The sequence below is a fragment of the Prionailurus bengalensis genome, chromosome A3 (assembly GCF_016509475.1).
Source record: "Prionailurus bengalensis isolate Pbe53 chromosome A3, Fcat_Pben_1.1_paternal_pri, whole genome shotgun sequence".
Lineage (NCBI taxonomy): Eukaryota > Metazoa > Chordata > Mammalia > Carnivora > Felidae > Prionailurus > Prionailurus bengalensis.
This window is the reverse complement of record NC_057354.1, coordinates 115,562,519-115,583,409: the sequence shown is the minus strand read 5'-3', so window position 1 is coordinate 115,583,409 and position 20,891 is coordinate 115,562,519. Positions and strand designations below refer to the sequence as shown.

At 50.7% G+C, this 20,891-nt stretch overlaps 1 protein-coding gene across 2 annotated transcripts in view; it reads right to left on the bottom strand.

The window, feature by feature from the left end:
* GALNT14 (polypeptide N-acetylgalactosaminyltransferase 14) overlaps positions 1–20,891 on the bottom strand; it is a 209,578-nt gene that overhangs the window by 58,942 nt on the left and 129,745 nt on the right. For both annotated transcript variants that reach the window (XM_043604208.1, XM_043604207.1), the window contains exon 2: positions 17,855–18,024. In XM_043604208.1, the coding sequence (XP_043460143.1) occupies positions 17,855–18,024 (170 nt within the window). The remainder of the gene's footprint in view (positions 1–17,854; positions 18,025–20,891) is intronic.

Sequence of the window (20,891 nt, the reverse complement as noted above, 5' to 3'; positions counted from 1 at the left end):
GCACTATGATGTAAGAGGCCAGGATATCTGGACTCCCCTAGAGTCTGGCTCAGTCTTGCTTCTACTTTATTTTGCAGCCCTCAGCAGCTGGAAGACCTTTCTCTCTCTCTCTTTTTTAATATGAAATTTATTGTCAAATTGGTTTCCATACAATACCTAGTGCTCATCCCAACAGGTGCCTTCCTCAATGCCCATCACCCACCCTCCCCTCCCTCCCACCCCCCATCAACCCTCAGTTTAGTCTCAGTTTTCAAGAGTCTCTTATGGTTTGGCTCCCTCCCTCTCTGACTTTTTTTTCCCCCTTCCCCTCCCCCATGGTCTTCTGTTAAGTTCCTTAGGATCCACATAAGAGTGAAAACATATGGTATCTTTCTCTGTATGACTTATTTCACTTAGCATAACACTCTCCAGTTCCATCCACGTTGCTACAAAAGGCCATATTTCATTCTTTCTCATTGCCGAGTAGTATTCCATTATGTATATAAACCACAATTTCTTTATCCATTTGTCAGTTGATGGACATTTAGGCTCTTTCCATAATTTGGCTATTGTTGAAAGTGCTGCTATAAACATTGGGATACAAGTGCCCCTATGCTTTTTGGCTCCAGACAAACCCCTGAGTTCCTGCAACACTAGAGAGTACTTGCTTAGGCACTCCCTACACCACGAGCTGTTGGACAGTGTCTCCAGGAGAAGCCCATGCATGCTCTGTGAATAATGTGTACACATGTCAAATCAGTTGGGCAAATGAGAAATACTGGAAAAATACTAGATCACCTTATTCATGATCTATCGATGAACATGAACATGGTAAATGTTCTGAAACCTGTGCGAGCTTATTGTTTACCAAGATTTGACCTCAGAACCTGACCTCTCCCCACCCTTGCACCTCCCCCCCCATCCTACAATCCCTTGCCCATAATGAGAACTCAGCTATTTACTGGGTATATGATGAGTAAATCATAGCATTTAACATCCTACCAAAGAGAATTCTGTGGGACACAGGTTTAGAAAATGTTGGTTCCAGCTCCCTCTTTTTTCAGATGAGGACACGGAGCCCCAGAACAGTGCACTGACCTGCCCAAGGCCACCCTGCTAGTTAGTGGTCAAGCTAAGATCTTCTGGGCCTTACTACTGAACTTGCTGTTTCCTTAAGGCAACAAGATTGGGGGCGGGGGGCTGTCAGATGATACAGAGAGGCCCAAGGCTCCAGTCCACATGGGGTCACTATCCACTTCTGCCTCTCAGTGTCCTTTAACCACCCTCTCCCTGCCAAATCCTACCACCAACGTCCCTAGTACATCTCTACCTCTAATGGAAACTTTTTAGTCTTTGTCTTACTTGTTATCTCTGTAGCATCTGACACTGAGGGTCACACATTTTATTAAATACTTGGTTCTTTGCTCTGGCTTTCATGAAATCACCTTAGTGTGGCTATTCTCTTCTTAGGCTGTCTCTTCTGGGTTCTCCTTTTCTTTCTTTCCCTCATCTAAAATTCTAGTGTTCCCCCCCAAATTCTCTTAAACCATCTTCTCTTCAGGCTCTTCTTTGGATTACTCAACTTTTTTCTAAGGCTTCAATTTCCTATCTGTTTTCTAATGACCCCAACCTTATCCCTCATCCTGATGAGCACCTTCTCTTGGATGTCCCCATGAGGTGACCTCTTCACCCACCCTCTGCCTCCAGCACCTCGGCCAAGCCTGCTGAGCCCTTTGTGTTCCCCAGATCACCATCTACAGTGTGCCCAAACCCAAGAGATATTCTTGAATCCTGCTTCTCCCCCACCCCCCAACCTAATTAAAGGCCTAGTTCCACCAATCTTTACTTAACTCTCCACCTGGCTGTTTCTCTACATTCCCATCATGTCTTCTCTGGATTACTGCAGCAACTTCCAAGCTGGCTTTATCTCCTTCCAATCTATCCTGCATGCTGCAGCTAGAATGATCTTTCCATACTGCCAATTTTTAATGCATTTCAATGCTGTCCTACTGCTCATGAAATAAAGTTGAAACTCCTAATCACGGCTTACCATCCCAGTGACCCAGCACCACTTCTGACTCCTCCCCTCCATGATCCTAGTTTCTGCCATGTTCTTCTGCCTGACCCCCTCCTTCTCTCTCTGGACTTCTCTGCAGGCATGACCTCCCTCCTGCATGTCGGAAATGTACTCTCCTCTCTTCCAAGGCCAGGCAGTCTTCTCTTCTTCTAATCTTGGCTTGGAAGTTACTTTCCCCAGAAAGCATTTCTTGATCTCCCAAGGCTTTTCCAGTGTATGGAAGTATACTTTTTCCCCCCAGGACACCTCTGTAATTTATTACCAAACACTGCGAACTTACTTTTCTGTCCCCTGTACTGTCAGCTGTAGCAAAAACAAGGACACATTTGTGGTTGTGACCTCAGAACATAGTACGGTGATTAAGCACAGTAGATACACAACACGTGTCTGAAGAAATGAGTGGATGGGTGAGTGAGGGAGGAAGTAGGTGGGCTCCCACCGGGGCAAAGCCAGAGAGGACACTGTCCCTTGCCAAGTTATGAGTGACACCAGCTCAAGGGAACTGCTGAGCTATAAGATGAGCCAGGTGCCAAGGTCAGTCATACAGAGAAGAGATACCAGACAAGTCACCAAAACTGAAGCTGGAGTATGCAGCCACAGTGGCAAAAACTGGGAGCCTCGGGCGATGGCTGTCCTGGGACACAGCTGGGACAGTCATCTGGTGCCTGTGCAGAGCTCTGGCGTGTTCTGTGTAGCACAGGAAATACCCAGCTGTGTTTACAGGGCTGGAATGTTCCTCTTGGTTACCAAAGTCTCAGGGACAAGGAACAAGGCGTCCACAAGGGAGATGGGACAGACTGACTGCTACCTGACCGGGATGCCAGACATGGCCCAGACACCCTCTTCACCCAGACTCATGCTGTCCAATGTGGTGGACACTGGGCACTAGAGTGTGAAAGACACACGAGACTTCAAAGACTCTGTATGAAAAAGAATGCAAAATAGTTCATCACACTCATGGCATGTCAAAATATTTGGGTATACTGAATTAAGTAAAACATATCATTAAAGTTAATTTCACTTGTTTCCTTTGCTTTTAAAATGGGACTACTAGAAAATTTTACAGTACCCATGTGGCTGACATCTATTCCATTGGACATCACTGTCCTTGGTATTACTGAACCTTAGCTTGTATGCAATCCAGTTTCAGATTTTAGTATTAGTGTCAGGCAATGGTTTCTAGATGATGGGTTCTTTTGTAGGAGTAAAATAAAACTCAAAAAATTATAAAGACCAGGATGCCTGGGTGGCTCAGTTGGTTAAGTGTCCAACTTCAGCTCAGGTCGTGATCTCACGGTTCGTGAGTCTGAGCCCTGCAACAGACTCTCTGCTGCCAGCACAGAGCCCTCTTTGGATCCTCTGTCCCCTTCCCTCCTCTCTCCCCGCTTGTGCACTCTCTCTCAAAAATAATTAAACATTTAAAAAATTATAAAGATCGTTACTAGATTTGCAACATTTTATTTTGTAGGAGAGGATATCTGTTAAAGACCCATCCTCTAATATCATTTCATAAAAGAAAGGGGGTTTGGGATGCCTGAGTGGCTCAGTCAGTTGAGCGTCCGACTTCGGCTCAGGTCATGATCTTGCGGTTTGTGAGTTCGAGCCCTGCGTCGGGCTCTGTGCTGACAGCTCAGAGCCTGGAGCCTGCTTCAGATTCTGTGTGTGTCTCTCTCTCTCTGCCCCTCCCTGCTCATGCTCCGTCTCTCAATAATAAACGTTAAAAAAAATTTTTTTAAATGAAGGGGTTTAAACACTAAGGCTGCTATTTAATTTAAAATTAAACACTATTTAATTTCATAGTAATTAAAAACTCTTTAAATTGTAAAATTAAGCTTTAAGAAAATCTTTCTCATGGCCTCCTCTCTCCCCCAACACTGACGATCAGAGTTGCACTGATTCCCATGTGAAAGTACAGCTCAAAGATCCGTCCACTAATTTATATGAGGCTGTGTTTGACCACCCCCGCCATGGCATGGACACCAGACACTGAGGACAGGCCATCTCCACTAGGCTCTGGACCAAGAAGCCCCTGCTCCATTCTTGGGGGGTGTTGATGCTAATATGTCAGTATGGTTTTTCCAATCTCCTATCCCAATTTTTTACCTCCTCCCACACTTTTGCTGCCCATACAACCTGGGCTCAGGACGTACCCCTGACTGGGAAATACAGCTGCCTGGGGCTGTATTTAGGCCTCGTAGAAATGGCCACTGCTCTACTCTGCACAGGACCCCTTTCCTTGTTTTTTCCAGACAACTGATTCAGCTGTGTTATGTTGACCAGCTCCTTCGAAATCACTGGGACCCTGTGGTTCAGGGGAAGCCATGGGTAGACAGAAGTGCCTTCTCTCCAGGATGAGAAACTGCTCTCGGGAGGCAGCAAAGAGGCCTCTCTTGGGTTGCTGCCAGGATCTGTGTTAGCTGGTAGCGGGCACCACCCAGATGGCAGCTATGTGCGTGCGTGCGTGTGCCTGGGAGTGTGTGCATACGTGTGTGTGCACACACATAGGGGATAATGTGCTCAAAAGGCAAGTGCAGAGTGTAGCTGGGACCAGGAAGTGTGGAGGTGGGCCAAGGCCTATTTTTGAAATGTTTCTGGAAAAGATTCCTCGGTGTCTGGGACAAGGGCTCCTTCAAGTCTTATTTTAGCCCTGCTTGAATCACATTACACAATAGTAATAACAGACAACACCTACTGAACCCTGGCTCCGTCTCAGGTCTCCTTCCAAGAGCTTTAGATCTGCGCAATGATTCTCAGAGGTAGGTGCTGGGACTCCTCCTCTCTCGTTCTGGAGGGGACTGTGAGGGCAGGTCAGTAAGCAGCAGAGCCTCCATCTAAAACCAGGTGGACTGACTCCCGGCTCTGTGCTCTCACAGGCTCCACTACGGGACCCTTGGATGGTCATCCAACCTGCAGGCTCCCAGCCTTTATTTCACACTGGCCTTTCTGTCTTTGGTCTTGAAGGGCACATGCTGGAAGGTTCTGGAAAGAGGGAAAAATAACAAGTATCTCCCCTGCTAAAGAATGGTATCTCCCTTTGATGTTCCCTGAGCTATTATTTCCTGATATTTCTCAGACTTTCCAGCTAAAGGATCAGAGAATAGTCAGTCCTTCATTTTACCTTTTGCCTTCAGTCCTCAGACTGAAGCAGCTGAGATAAAACCTGTGGTCTAGTGACTCCAGGAATGTATCCAGGCCCAGCCCACTGAGCTCAGGAATGGTCTGGTTGAGGGCCAAGTGTCCCTTACCTCTTCTTCTCTGGTGGACTGACAATGGTGTGCCCCCTGGAAGGTCCGAGGTAGGGAGGTAAGCAGCAAAGCCTTCCCACACCTTCCCAAGCCCTCCTAGGCAGTCCATCCAACCATCCCCAAGTCAGCCGTGCCCCACATTCTGCCTCCACCCCACCTTTCATTCATTCTCACTTCCATCTGCCCAAGCTGGGTCCACACCCTTGCAGCTCCTAGACTATTCTTCCACCTATAGAGTCTCCCCTTCATCTCCTTCCTCCCTGCTTTCCACACTAATGTCCCTAACACATGCTTCACACACCACTGTCCCTACCCTCACTCTGTTCCTTGAAGCCAAGCCCTGACCGCATCCCAAGGTCTCCCCATCGGGCTAACCCCCAGCCTTGCCCCACAGTTCCCCTGCCTGAACCTTCCAGCCCTGCTAACCTGGTTCACTCACTCACCTCCAGCACAATCTCCACACGCCTCCCCATCCCCAACCCCCACCCCCATCTTCCTGTCCAGGGCTGCCGAAATTATAGCTTTTATGCCACCCACGTCAGCCCCTACCACCACCCTTCTCGTGGGAGTTACTCCGTTGTCTGCAAAGCTATACTGTCTTCTCCATGGGCAGGGCCCACTTTTTTACTTCTTCTTGTCCTCAAGGCAAGTTAGTCAACCGACCAGAGTCAATGTCCTCATCTCTAAACCCGAATCACAGCAAGGTGTCTGGGAGGCTTAGCCGGGAGAACATATACAAGGTGCCTACCATGTGTCATGGGAATAGTTTGATCAATAAACATTGGCTGTTTGTGGTCCTGGATTTATGCGCTAACACAGAGAATCCTTTGTTGAGTGAAGGTGGTTTTAAATTTCCCGTGATTTGATTTCCTCCCTCTGTTCCGGAGGATTCTTTCCCACACCTGCACTCCCAACCCTCATGTTTTCAGTAGACAGTTTGAGAGTGAATCCAGTGAGATGCCCTTTGAGTCCACAGTCCCTCAGTGGGTACCGATGAAAGGCTGAGTGCCGGGCACTCTGCTGGCATACCCGCCCCAAGTTGCTCTAGGTCACAGTGGGGAGAGGACGTGTGTCCCTCAGGGTAATGAGTGCTTGAGCACGGGAGTGAGAAGGAGCCTCTGAACTTAGCCCAAGAGGGTGAGATGTCTTCCTGGAGAGCACTCCCTGACCCCATAGAAGGATGCCCTGAGCAGACAGGGCAGCAAAGACGAATGGGAATGAAGCCTCGAGCACAGTCGGGCAGCCGCGAGCCCTGGCTGGCTGGGGAAGAAGTGAGCCGGCAACATTTGAAAGATCTCAGATGGGGAGCAAAGGGTCTGCATTTGGAAAGCTCTCCGTGGAAGAACAGGAGAGGATCGACAGGTGAGGAGTCAGCGCCATGCTGGAGGGCGGTAGGCAGCTGCTGCACTCACCCAGGTGAGAGGGGACAGCCACGGAACGTGGCAGCAAGGCCAGGGCCCAAGGGCTGTCTAGGAGACAGAGTCAACAGAATGAGGGCAGACAAAGCCGGGCTCCAAAGGTTTGGGCGTGCGTCATAGGTAAACAGCGGGACCTATCCTGAGATGGGGCAGGTGAGAGCAAAGCGGGTGCCTGCTGTCTCGAGAGATGGTGGCAGTGGGCTCAGCGAGGCTTGGGGTAAGGAATAAATGTGTCCATCTGACAAATCAAGGAGAAATGCACAAGAGCAAAGAATCGGGAGAGCAGATACTGCTCTGGTTAGCATTAGGGTCATGGTGGGGGCAGAAGGTCACAGCTGTCTGGATACATGTGTTCCAGTCAAACATCAGGGTTCCTCCTGCTGCATCAGGGATACCAAGGATAACTACAGCAGCATTAGCCGATCCTGCCCTTGTTACTCCAACGGAACTCTGGCCGCTACATGACTCCGTGGGTCCCCCTTCTTCTGTCACATCGTGCATCCTTCAGCTGCTTTTCCAGCCCGCTGCTCGCGTCACTCCATCCCACTGTCTGTCACCCTGGCCAGCACCAGCTTTCCACAGCCGCCTGCCCACAGCTGTCACCTCCTCTGCTCTTTTCATCTCCCGTCAGACACGGTTCCACTTCCTGGCCCCCGGCCCTTACATCACTCCCTCTGCTGGCCTTGGCTTCCATCCCCACTATTTTAAAAGTACACATTTCACCAGACGGGGCATCGTGATTGCCTCATTGCTTATTTTGCACTCTGGTTTTTAAAGTAAGTTTGACATTCAGGCAAGCGAAGTGTTTTGGCGCCAGGAGCCAAGGCTGAGGCAGGAAGCTCTGTGCAGAACTTCTCTGCCCGCACCCTCTCCACCCCCGCACCACCTTGTTCTTGGAGCACACCCCAACTCAGAGGTGGAGGATGGGGCGCGGAGCCAGGACCTCTCCTAACTCATTCCCGCAGCTCCTTGCTCCCTCGGGGCTGGCATCCTCTCCCCCCTGCCTTCCAGACCTGCTGCGGAGCCTGGAAAGATCACAGGGCCTGGCTGCTAATGCTGATCCTGGTATTAAGACCATTCTGGCAACTCATCACAGCTAACAGTCACGAGTGCTTACTAGGAGTTGAAGACCATGCTCAGCATTCGACGTGGATTATTTTGCCTCACCCTGACTGCATCCCTGGGTGTGGTTATTATTCCCATTTCACAGATGACAAACTGAGGCTTGGGGAGCTTGAGTAACTCACCCGAGGAGCAGCTAGCAACCAGCAGACATGCCGTAGCTCAATGCTCACAGGGCATGCAGACCTAGCCCTGCCACTCAGTCCACCAGTTACGGTGCCTGGGCTCTGTTTCCTCCCTTGTGAGGTGGCGGTGTCCCCTTCACCCAGACGCTATTAAGGTCATGTGACAGGGATGTGAGACCACTCGGTGAAGTCTCCTAGAGAGACGAGGTGTGGCCACTCTTGTTCTGAGGACTCACCGAGGTTCCAATCTTACTTAGGAATGGTGCCAGCTGCCTGAGCCTCCCAGGATGTCCTCGAGCCCGTTCTGCTAGGTCCGTTTCTTCCTGGCATTAGAGGCACAAATGGGGTACGTCACACCAGACGATTGTTCTTTGAAGTGCTGGGAGTGGCAATAAAGGACAGCTCTAAAGGTCCTGCAGGCCCTCTAGTCCCCTTAGGAAGGGAAGTGTGTGAGGGGAAGGATTTATCCCCAGGGGGAGGAGAGGTGCTGCTGAGCTGGAGGGAGCCGTGCTTCTGGAAATAGCCTCCAATCAGATTCAGTTCCTAAGTCAGTTTCTGCACATTCTTACCAGAAGTGTTTTCAACCAGCAAACAGGGCTGGAAGTGACCTTAATAAGCATCTCTGAGCTACTTCTCTCTTCTTTCCTGTGAGAAAACAGATACCCTGATAGCTGAAGAGTTGGCCACTATCTTGGAAAGGACTCAGGGCTTCCCACGCTCAGTCCAGGGGTTCCCCTCCATTTTCTCACACTGCCACGATGTGCGAGAAAATGTAGAAAACAATCAGAAGAGAAGCAGGTTATTGAGAATGAACTAAGAATCAGGCTTCGTGCTTGGCTCTTGGCCAAAGGGCCGAGAAAGGTGAAGAGAGCAGGTATGAAACACTTGACCAAGTAGTGGTGCGGCCCATGACCTTACGAAAGGTGGTCCACATCAGTGATCCATGAAGACAGGCAAACTGAAACCATGGTAAGATAGCACAACTCAACCTCTCAAGGCCTCAAGTGAGACCGACTGCCAATCACTAGTGCCTCACTGCAAAGACACGGAGCAATTGGACCTCTCATGTGCTGCTGGTGGGGTGGAAACAGGTGCGACAGTTTCACTGGGGGTTTTGCAGCATGTACCAATGCTTCTCGGGACACGTCCACATGTTCACCAAAAGACAAGGACACGACTAACCAAAGGAGCATGGATCATACGAGCCCCACACTGGAAAAAGCCCAAAGGAGCATTCAAAGCAGAAGATATATACATTGCAACATACAAAGAAATACTATACAGCAATGAGAAAAAACACGCCGTGTCTCGCAAAATGTGGCTAGATTTCATGCATGTAATTTTGAGGGAAGCCAGACACACAAGAGTACATACCGTGGAAGCCCATTTTTACATATAAAGTTCAAAAACAAGCAATGCTAGACAATGGCATTTGAAGTCTGGATCGTGTTACCTATGGTGGGGAATAGGCGCGGGGACATATGGGTGGTTCTGGAAGGCTGAAACTCAGTCTTCTTTATTTTTCTTTCTTTCTTTCTTTCTTTCTCTCTCTCTCTCTCTCTCTCTCTCTCTCTCTCTCTCTTTCTTTCTTTCTTTCTTTCTTTCTTTCTTTCTTTCTTTCTTTCTTTCTTTCTTTCTTTCTTTCTTTCTTTCTTTCTTTGATTTTTAAGTAATCTACATTCAACATGGGGCTTGAACTCACAACCCCGAGATCAAGAGTCCCACGCTCAACCGACTGAGCCAGCCAGGCACCCCAAGTGTCTTCTTTTCCTTGAGGGAGATGTTTGATGTGGGAATGTGGGCATGTTCTCTCTGGAAATTTCTTCAAGCGGTCCATGTATGAACTGTCAGCTTTGTTGTATATATGTGCTACTTTGATTCAAAGTTTACTTAAGAAAAGATGGAGAGAGGTTCTGGGTCTTGGTGTGTATTTTGGTCTTGCAGGGATATTTCAAAAGCTGCAGAAGTGAAAGAATTCAATACAGCCTATGACATAAACAAGAGCCACAGCCAAGCTCAACAATGCCTTCTATTTCCCTCAGAACTCCAGCTGTCTGGGTGCCCATGACAGCACTAAAGAGAACACCCCAGAATGCAGAGTGCAAATCCAGGGTCTCCTCCTCAGCCTTCTGCCTTCTTAAAAGGGTACACCCCAAAAACAACTAGAAAAAAAATAATTTGGAGGAGAGAATGATGCCACCTTCCCCTTGGTGTTACTGGCCCCTGTGAGCACAGGTCGCTTGTTCTCAAGGCTAGCTTAAGGGAAAAGTCTTCCGGGGAGGAGGGGCCCACTGCTGAGAAGGTACTGGTGGCCTGTGGAGGGTACTAAGGAAGGTCAACTTTTGTTCAGAACGACCCTCCCCAACCTCCTCCTTTCTTCTACAGAAGGATGCTCCTCCCTTAGCGTTCCAGACTTGCCTATGGTTCCCCATGGTTTGTATGTCCCAAATGGCAATGTCTCTGCTATTCCTGAATGAGCTCATTTGTTGCTGGATAACCTTTGCTGTTTAACTTTTAAGGCTGACACCTAATAACCTAAGACTCAATAATCTGTAGGATAAATTTTTCAGGGGCAATATTTTCATTCCAAATCAGTTTCCCCTCCTGGGTCCTGAACACACTTCTCCGTCTCTTTCCACATCTCTTTCCATCACCTCCTTCCTCAGGCAGCATGCAATAAGGGAGGCGAACCCAGCGGGGAGTGAGGGAAATGTGGGCTCCAGAACCAAAGCCATTTAGTGCCTTTCAAAGGCACACAGGTCCTTCTTAGTCTTGGTGACAGAACACCAGAAGAAATTATTGACTCCGTTAACTACCCGAAATATGTTATATCTATGCCTCCAAGCAAAGCTAAAATAGAGACATCAAACTAATTGGGAATTGGGAAACAGAGTCCTCAAGCATCATCTCTTCTCCTTCTCCTTGTCCCACAAGCACCAGTGAACACACACACACACACACACACACACGCACACACACACACACACACACATATATATATATATATATATATATATATATATATATATTACACCCCAAGCATCTTAAAATTTGAGTTTCAGCCAAGCATTGACTAGCTGTATGATCTTGGACAGCCTTCTGAGCCTGGATCTCTTTAGCAAGATATAGGCTTCATCTGGTAGTCTTGCTCTCCTGCCTAAGTCTTCATTACCAGGACTGATGCTCAGTCCTAAACCCAGCAGTCAGATGGGGGTAAAGGACAGACTCCTTTTCCAGGTCCCCATCAACAACTTTTTCCTCTGGACCGGTTCTCACTTCTCACCTCCCCCACCTCACCCCAGAGCAAACTCCCCACCCCTGGGGGATCCTCGCCCTGAGGATCCCACATCACACTCCACCCGCCTTGGATCAGCCCCAGTTCAGGCCAAGTTTGGTTTTGGACATTGCCTACCCTCCTCTGGGGCCGGGGGGGCGGGGGGGGGGGTGGCGGTGGTGGTCCCGTGCAACACTGCTGCATGGCACAATTCTGGTCAGTCCTACCTTGGTCCCCCTTCCTGTTGGCAGGAGCTCAGCTGACCCTGTACCAGCTAGGCCATCTCCGGGGGTTGCTGAGATGATGAGGAAGTGCTGAGACAAAAGTGAAGGCACCCCAATGTTGATTGGATTAACACTTTGCTACAATGCGGCCCCACGCTTCCATTTCAGAGTTATTCTCCCCTCCGTCATCCCCACTCCAAGGAAATTACGCTGACTCACACATAACACTGTGGCTCTTCCAACCAATCTCCTCCTCTTCACATATGCTGTTCCCTCAACCTGGGATGCCTGCTGCCCCCTACCTGTCACCCTCCATCCCAGCTTAAATACCATTTCCTCGGAAAAGCCTCCACCTCTCATCCACATGTAAATGCCTTCTCCTGGGTAGGCCAGCTTCATGCTGTTTTGACATTCTTACAGGAAGGCTCCTAAACTTGTATGGTTTGCTCCATGACCAATACAGTAATAGCAACACCAAAACCAGAACAGGGTGGGAGATGGGCACGTGGGAATCAAGGACAGGAAGTCTGTGCATTAGCTCCAGAATCAAAAATATGGCCTCAGAGCAATCCACAGTTGAGTATCAGGAATCAGTCCCATGTGCATTTCCCCCATAGACCATAAGCTCCCTGGGAGTGGGGACCAACTTCTAGGGTAGAGCTTGGCATGTGGTTAGTGCTTAATGAATGGGTCAAATGGAAAAGAAAGGGAAAATGAATGGATGATTGAGATGCATAATGTCAAAGCTGGAATGAGCTTAAACAAGGTGTGAGAACACATTAGCTAAGCCGGTTTGTTCAGAGGAATTCTCATCAGCAAGTTTTCTTGACTGGTCCCCTTTCAAAGGCTGAGATGCTGCCTCTTCAGGAAATCCACCTGAAACTCACAGAGTAGGCAATGATGGAGGGACAGGGGCAGCAGGCAAGGACCCAGGGGACCAGGAGTGTAAGGAATCCTGGCCCAGAAGCACCTTCTATCTCTGCCTGTATGTCTTCTCTTCCACTCCTACCCTGGGGAGAACCCCTTCCTGCGCCCAGTATCTGGTACTCAAATTGCCACCCAGGGTAGCAGATACTGTTCTCCTGCAGAACCACTTCTAGGATATTCAGAAACTCCTCCTGCTACCACCCTCCAAGGCTCCCTGGGATTCCAGGATGCTCTGGAGTGAAGCGCACTCAGAGCTACTATCCACAGGCTCACCAACTCCTATATTGAAAAATGGTGCACAGGAGGGATCAGAATGTAGCAGATGGGGAGAGCATGTTTGCAAAAGCTAAGTGGCTGTGATGGGTTTCCTCTCTCCTCCTCTCCGCCTCGATGTAGAATCACCAACTCTGTGCTAAGCTAGTGGAAGAGGCTTGACTCTGAGGGAATATGAACATTTTTTATGCTTAGCCGTTCCAGCCGTAACGATTTTTATCCTATTACTGCTAAGCGACGAGTACAAGGAGAGAAATGATGATGATCTTTGGCAGCCATTCCAACCGAGTAAATACAAGGAGGAGAGAAAGGCGATCCCAGACTGGGCCACTGCCCCTTCATTTCCCAGGATGAAAAGGAGCAAAGGAAAAATGTCTTCCTGGTGAGATGTATCGAAGTGTGGAATTTTCTCTCCAGGCAAGCGATGGGTATCCCACTGTTTGAACCATTTAGCACTGCACTGGACAAAGGCTGGGAGAGTATGCTGAGGGGAACAATCAAACCAGCCGGCCAGGAGGAGGTGACCTAATGAGGCTTCCCAGCTGTAACGCCTTGCAGCTCACGGCTCATGGGCACAGTCCACCCTGCCACCTGCTCCCTTGCAATCAAAGCAAACCCATAATAAGTATTGCTAGGCAACAGCAAAAATACACGTTTGCTTTATCAAAATATTTCCTCCCTTCTTGAGGGGTGAGCCTCCGTTTAATGGCTTCTTGTCTGCCAGATGTTTTATGTGTTACTTGGATGATGGCAAATCCAGCTGTTACCACCAAAATGTGGTGACAGCGGTGGGGGGGGGGACACCTGGAAAATGAGGACTATTTGTTGGACCAGTCAGTGCTTGATAAACAGGAGAGCTCCCCTGGGAAATCTTTTTAGGCTCACCCCAGCTAGCTGCTATCTCTTCCTTACACTGAAATAGTTACTCATGGCACACTACCCCCACCCCGATAAAGGCAGCCACGTCTTTATCCTCGTGACCCTGCAGGGCCTAGGAAGTGTCCTGGGAGTTAAGGCTCTTGTAGGCATTAACAAGATTGTGGGTCTCAGGGGGAAAATGTGGCAGTAGGTTGCTCCGATGCAAGCACAACTGTTGGGTTCCCACAGAGGCGGGTGGGAGAGGCGAGTGCATGTATGCGGATACATCTGGAAAGAGAAGACCAAGCATAGAAGAACACACTTATGTACAACTGCAGCGACTTGTGCACTGATAAAGCTTCAAGGCCACCTAGTCTGAGTGCAATGAGAACACAAAGCCAAGAAAGGAGCAGGGATGTGCGAAAGGCCATTGCTGGTCACCTGGTCCCCACGCCTTTCACAGGCCCTGGACCAGGGATGGGGAAACTGAGCTATGGCCAAGACATGTCTAAAGGCTGATGACAGCATGTTTCAATCTCAAGACCGTGAAGACTGCATCAGGTTAAATGTGGGCGGGCATGGGAAAGTTAGGCTGTCAAACTCAAAGGGTGAATGAGCAAAGGATCCACTTGAAACCATAGTTACTCATTTTCTAAACTATCCTGGGTGTGGACAGCACTCACTGGCACCCCCATGAAGCCCAGGAATGGGGAGCTCCAAGCCTGCCTGCTGGCCTTGGTCATTCCACTCTCCAGGGCAACCCGGCCATCTCCACAAAATACCCTGGGCTCCCTGGCTCAGAGGACCAAGAGAACAAGGTGACTGTTCCATCCTGTATGGGGAAATGAAGCCCCCAGCCTCTCTGGGGCTGCCTTCCCACACTGCCCCGCCACGACGTCCTGGTCAGGGGTTCCACGCTGTCAGCGCATTTGGCTTTTCCACAGGCCCAGCTGCCTGTTGGGTGAGAACTTCGGCAGCCTCATCCTCCTCCCCCACCCCACCTGCTGCCTCCCTCAGTCTCACAGCATCTTTGGATTCCTGAGTGATGCCCCCCAGTGCCCGCCTCTCAGCAATGCTTGCTCTAATGCTCAGCTAATAGTTCTGTCTCAGGCGCTGTCTGCACGCATCCTATAAATCAGAATCCAATTACTGTAGTAAGAAAATTGGAAGCAAATTTAATAAGCTCAGGCCACTCCCCCATGCTGTTTCTTCACTCTTCTCTTTCCAGTAATGAGGGAAAATGCCTTTTTCCTTTCACTGAGTCTGTTCTCCTGTCCCTTCATCTAAAGCCCCCGAGCATGGAGGGAGTGGACGAAGGGGGCTTCTTCTTGGCCCTCTTTCCCTCTTTGCACATGAGGCAGATGGGAGGAAATAGTCAAGTGTCTCTGTGGGCTTAACCCCGCTCTCATTTGTTCAACAAACGTTTCTGGAAATCTTAGCCCACACCAGGCTCTGTAATAGGTGCTAGCAAAGATGAGTCTCCCAGAAGGCCAAAGGCCTTGTCCTGTTGCTGGGGCTGCTGATGCATGTTGATGTTTCCCTCTTGAGAAGTCAGCTAACAAGTGGGGCTGGCTTAACAGCAATGGCTCTCACTGCAACTTTGCCCCTCAGGAGACATCTGGCGATACCTGGAGACATTCTGAGTTGTCACACGTGGGGGCTGCTCCTGGCATCTAGTGGGTGGAAGCCAGAGATGCTTCCCACCTCCTACAATGCACAAGACAGCCCCCACAGCAAAGTATGATCCAGCCCCAAATGCCAGCCACTGATTGAATCCCTAGTCTGTAGGATATAGGCCACCAGAGGACACAACTGGTCAGAGCTGTGACAGGCAGGGCCCAAGAAGGACCCCAGGCACTGCATCCGGACGAAGTCAAGATACAGGGAGGCTGAACTCACAGGATTAAGGGACTTAGCTGGGGGTTTTAACCTCCTGGACACAGGCTCCGTGGGAAGCAAGGGCTGGAAGTAGGAGATCCTGGATATAGAAGGTCACCCCCCAGTGGGGCCCATCTGAGGGAAGAACACTGGGCTTTGCGTGGTTGCTGGAATTCTCATTAGCACAAGAGTGATGTGGTCACAGGGTCAGTCCCATACCAGACTTAGCCTGGAGATGGCCTCTCCTTGTGCTAGCCTGGGGCTGTGCACACAGTTGGAGCTCAACACCCCTGCCATGGCGGCCGGGTCCCTTGTGCTGGACTTCATTCCCAATCACTCATCCTCCCCCATCCCTGGCCCTCATTCCCAATCACCTGTCCTTCCCTCTTCCTGCTCTTTCAGATCAGGATCCACAAATCTGAAATTCTCTGCTCCCAGAACCCCAGCTCCCACAGGGCAAGGTTAGTGCCCTGAGGCAGACATATGGCTGATAGACTTTTCCCCTCTGTCTTCCCAAAGGGGGCCTGGATTTCATCTAAATCCTCTCTCCTCCTCTTGCTGCCATGCCAGCAGATCACACTCACTTAACAAATGCAACATGCTGCAGAGGGCCCTGAATAGGACCCGGTAAACGTGAGTCCTTGGCAATAGTCTCAGTTCTTCCCCCACAACCAACACGTATGTCCAGCCTTGTAAACCGCTTTCATTTTTGCCTCTCAGATCGCAGACCAGGGTGAATGCAGAAATTCATCTTATTCAACACATCCCCTCGAACCTGTCTGGTCAGTGAACCCCCACCGCCTGCCCTCCTTCTGCAGGTTGGGGTACAGCTCTCACACGGATGCACCTGCTCCTTTCCCGGCAGGAAGTATCCATTTGTCCTTCCGGAGGGTCTCGCCATCTGGACTCAGGACAAGGAGGGACCTGCCTGGGACCAGTGGGGCTTCTCAGCCTTCTGTGTTCTATTTGCTCTTCTCCTACGTGTAGTCTCTACTCAGGGAAATAAAATGATCTAATTTTTAAAGAAAATTTTAGCAGGTGCCAGGGAACACGATACGTGCTGGGGAATTTTAACAGCAATAATACAAGACTCTGACTTTAAGAAGCTTTCAGGACGGCAGCAGGGAGTGTTCGAGGCACAGCCGGTGCCCTGGATCACTGTCTGTGGGGGTCTTCCTGCTGCTAAGGAAGAGTCTCGTGGGTACCATAAGAAGAGAGTTAAGTTTACAAACCCTCCAAATTAGAAGAAGCCACAGATACCTTATAGCTCATCACTCTGGCTTTTATTTATGTGGGGCAACCGGGACTCCAGCTCTGTTTACGAATGACGGTCACTGACAAGGCCTGGTTAAGCTGCTCCATGGGAAACATGCTATATAAGTCAAGGTTTCTGAGTTGTAAGGCCTTGTTGGGGAAACTGAGTCTACCAGCCTTCACAGACTGCCAACTTAAGCACCACCAGACTGACCAGCCTCATAAGTCATGAAAATTCATACTGCCCCACTTGTAAACCCATGTCCACAAGTGGGTACCTGCAGACCCGAACAAAGGTAGAAAGCTAAGAAGCTCATGCCAGCCATATAGCTTCTCAATTTAACCATGCCTTCAAGGCCCTCTACCCTCCACAGGCCAGTCTGCCATTTGAAGCTGGTGCAAAGTGAAATTCCTGCAGGAGACACAAACTCCTGCCCATGGGTCATTAGTGCAGCTGGGTCTCTCAGTTGTGGGCTAGGAGGCCAGCACAGGGGAGCTGGGGTCGAGGCTGACCTGATGACTCAGGCCTCATCAGGAAGCAAAGGGCCGCTTCAACCCCAGGAAGGATTGGTAATGAGGCAACATGCCGTCACAAAGGCTCTTCTTGTTTAGAAAGAACCTTCCTGCATCGTTCCAGGCCTGATCTCCGCAGCCCATCCGAAGGTGTGGCCTGACCAAGGACATGGCAGAGTGGAGGCCATGTGAACGGGCTGCTCTGAAGCAGACAGCAATGGCATGTAAAGAGGCCCCTCTGATTTTTCCATCTCACAGGATGAAGTGCGCCTGGGCTGTCAAAGGAAAGGACCTCCTCCAGTGACAGATGAGGCCACCAACCTGACTTCCCAGGGATCTGCCCATCCTGCCTTCCCTCTGTTTGAAAGCCAGGCCAGGCCGTGGGAATCTGCCAGGGACAACGGGCCCAGGCTACAGGGTCTTTAGTGCTCTGTGACTTTGCGGTGAGGCAGGCAAGGTGCAGAGGGCTCCCCCCATTCTCCCTGCAGGTGCTTGGGGATGCCTCGCAGCAGTGAGCAGCACAGAGAGGGTAAACTATCACATCACAAAACTTCAGCATCCAGCCGGCCACGGACGGTTTGCCCGCCCCCATTGTTGGCATGGGCACCGCGCAAATCAAGCCTGCTGTGGCTCTGTCATGACCTCAGGGAAGAGCAGAGAGTAATAAGGGGGAAAATAGGGAAGTACCTCAAATGGCGAGTGTCCGGGACGGCCCGATTGCTGGAGATCCGCTCGCTTTCCCGCTGGTTGAAAGCATACAGCTTATAGGGATCGTCACCAATGCGCCACTTTTTGGCGTTCAGATACCGCCGCTCATCAAACTGGTCCCACAGGTCTTCCCAGTCAGTGTCCAAATTCTGTGTAGCACAAATGGGCAGTCCGTGAGAATGGCTCCCAGCCCTCCATCAGCCCTCTCTGTCAGCGCCCAACTGCAGAGAACGGAGTTTTCCTGGCACAGTCCAGCCCAAAGATGGGGCCAGAGGTAGGACATTAGTAACACCCCCAGCAGCAATAACAGAGAACAACACAATGAAGACAGTTACCATTTGCTGAGTGCTATGTAGCAGGTGTTGTACGAGAACCTTTACCCACTTCTTATAGTAGTTCTAAGAGGTGGACAGTTCTCACATTCCCATTACACGGACAAGAAAACAGCCTAAATAAACTAAGTACCTTGCTCAGGATCCCACAGTTCGGAAGTGGCAGGGCCGGGACTTGGGTCCTAGAAGCCTGACCCCACAGGCCAGCTCTCCAGAGTAATTTGAGAACACCTGGCTGAAAAGCGCCAACACACAGCAGGTGCAAAATGAGTGTCTTTCCCCCTGTGCCACAGGAAGAGATGAGAAGTAGGCCCTCCATCTATAATGGTGTGCTACCCACCAGATGGACCCTGGCGTGTTCCTTTCTTCCTCCAACCCCGGACTCTGTGGTTATTTTTAAGAAGCATCAGTCCCTCACCGTACGTGGAGACAGCGCTTGAGAATGCAGAAGGTGGCTTCTGTACTCAGGATGTTGTTCCATCCTCCCTAAACGCTCTGTGCTGAGCTGGGAAGACAAGTTTTCACAAGGTTTACAGGCTCGTCTGCACAGGTAGACGGTGGCAGAGGCCCAAAGCGGAGCGCAGTCTCCTGGGCCCTCCGGGGCCTCCACACAGCAGAGGAGGTGAGGGGATTTACACGGGGAGGGGACGGCTCCTGCCCAGAGCCAGGCCGCCTCGTCTGCCCTGCCTGCACCACCTCTGCAGCCAAGCGGAGACTCTCCACCCAGCCAGCAAGGTGCGGGCTTCTAGAGCCTCCACAAGCTGGATGCTTCCCTAGATGGCCACTGCCCAGTGGGTGCTGACACCGTCACCTCTAGAGGAGAGCCACTGAGCCCTTTCAGGTTCGCCAAAGCAAAAAGCATTCTGTAACTCTGGAAAGAACCTATTGACCGGACTCTGCCCTGGAATGTGGGGGCTGGGGCTCTGGGGCTGGCATCATCACCAAGGATGAGATGCTCACTTATGTGTTTTGACCCTAGTCGCTGTGCAAGCGTATGAAAAGCTGCCTGGGTACTGTCCATCCCATCACTGACCAGGATGCCCTCCTGTACGTGGGGAGCCTGACAGGAAGGCCCCGGGGCAGGCCCCACACATGCTAGGGCAGGCGCTCCACCCACAGAAGGCAGCTCAGAGGGGCGGCTCGCCAGGGCACACATTTATCTCAGATACCACTTGATTTTATCTAGTAATTGATCTTTCTCTCTCTCTCTCTCTCTTCCTGTTATCTCCTTTTGAAACAGCATTCTCCTGCTAATAGCACAGAATGAAGCTTAGGAAACCAGCGATTTTTATCCAATAATGGATCTTATTAATGTCTTGGGATACTGCTGCTATACAGGGGGTGGGGTGTGAGATCCCTGGCCTGTGCTGTGCAATGTCACAGCCTGACAGCTGTCACCCATGCTTGGGACATCACTACAGAGCGACCCTGACATCCTTCTCTGCAGAGAAGGGCCATGGGGCCCCACACCACCTCCCACTGGATCATTCCCAGTTAGATTCTCTGCAGTTCTCTACATGGTAAGTTCCTACAGAGCTCTGTGCCACAGAAAGGAGATACAGAGACAGAAGGCTGCAGAGGGGTTGCAAGGCCACAGAGAGACATGCATGAAGACACCCATGACACCTATGCCAAAGGGGTGAGGGAAATGGGGAGGGTTTCCTGGAAGAGGTAGCAAATGAATTAGTGCTTGAAAGAGGAGCGGACAGTTTGCTTTGCTTAAGAGGAAATGGGAGGGGAGCTAACAGGCCATACTGAAAACCCAGATATAAGGCAGGAAGACCCGGAGGAGTGGGAATCCGGTCAGGGAATGGCTAGCTCAGGGATGGGGAGGCCCAAAGCGGAAATTGCAAAGAGCACACGAGGGAAAGAAAGCTCTGAAACACAGCTGGGTCTGTATGAAGCTGGTCCAACGGAAAGGTCTCTGGCCACATGTGCAGGATAAAGTGGAGGGAAGAGACTGCCATAAGGAGCCCAGTTGGCAGGGGACCTCAGTAATCCAAGCTGGTGGGAAGGGAAGCCTGAACTGGGGCAGTGCTGGGGCATGGCTGGACAGCTCCATGAAGCAGTTGGAGGGGCAGGCCCTGTGGAGAGGCACCGCGGCTGGAGAAAGGGCAGGTAAACACCCCTTGGCCTCATCCCCTACTCTCTATTCACACACACCAGGCCCAGGACCAAGAGGGCATAAGACCAGGTTGTTTGCTCCGCCTGGCGATCACCACCCTCTGGGCAGCAAAGCATCTCTGACGTCCCCACCAGGATCTGCCTCCTTGGGGTTGGTGCCATGGGAACTCAGCTGGGATTCTGGCCCCCAGAAAGCCTAGAGCCAGAGTAACAGCCTGGCTGGCGAGGGAAAGTGTCTGAACAACCAGTCAGAGGCATCCTTGGAGGGGACTGCTCCTTCCCATGGTCATATGTACAGAGCCGGTTCACACTTTGCTGCCCTGGGATCCACTTTGGGGGTGGGGGGGAACTCTCTGCACCAGGAGCTTGGTTTTCCTATAATGATACTTGGATGTATTAAATAATAGCAAGCCTGTGTTTAAAATACTAACACTACCATCTAGGGGCGCCTGGGTGGCGCAGTCGGTTAAGCGTCCGACTTCAGCCAGGTCACGATCTCGCGGTCCGGGAGTTCGAGCCCCGCGTCAGGCTCTGGGCTGACGGCCCAGAGCCTGGAGCCA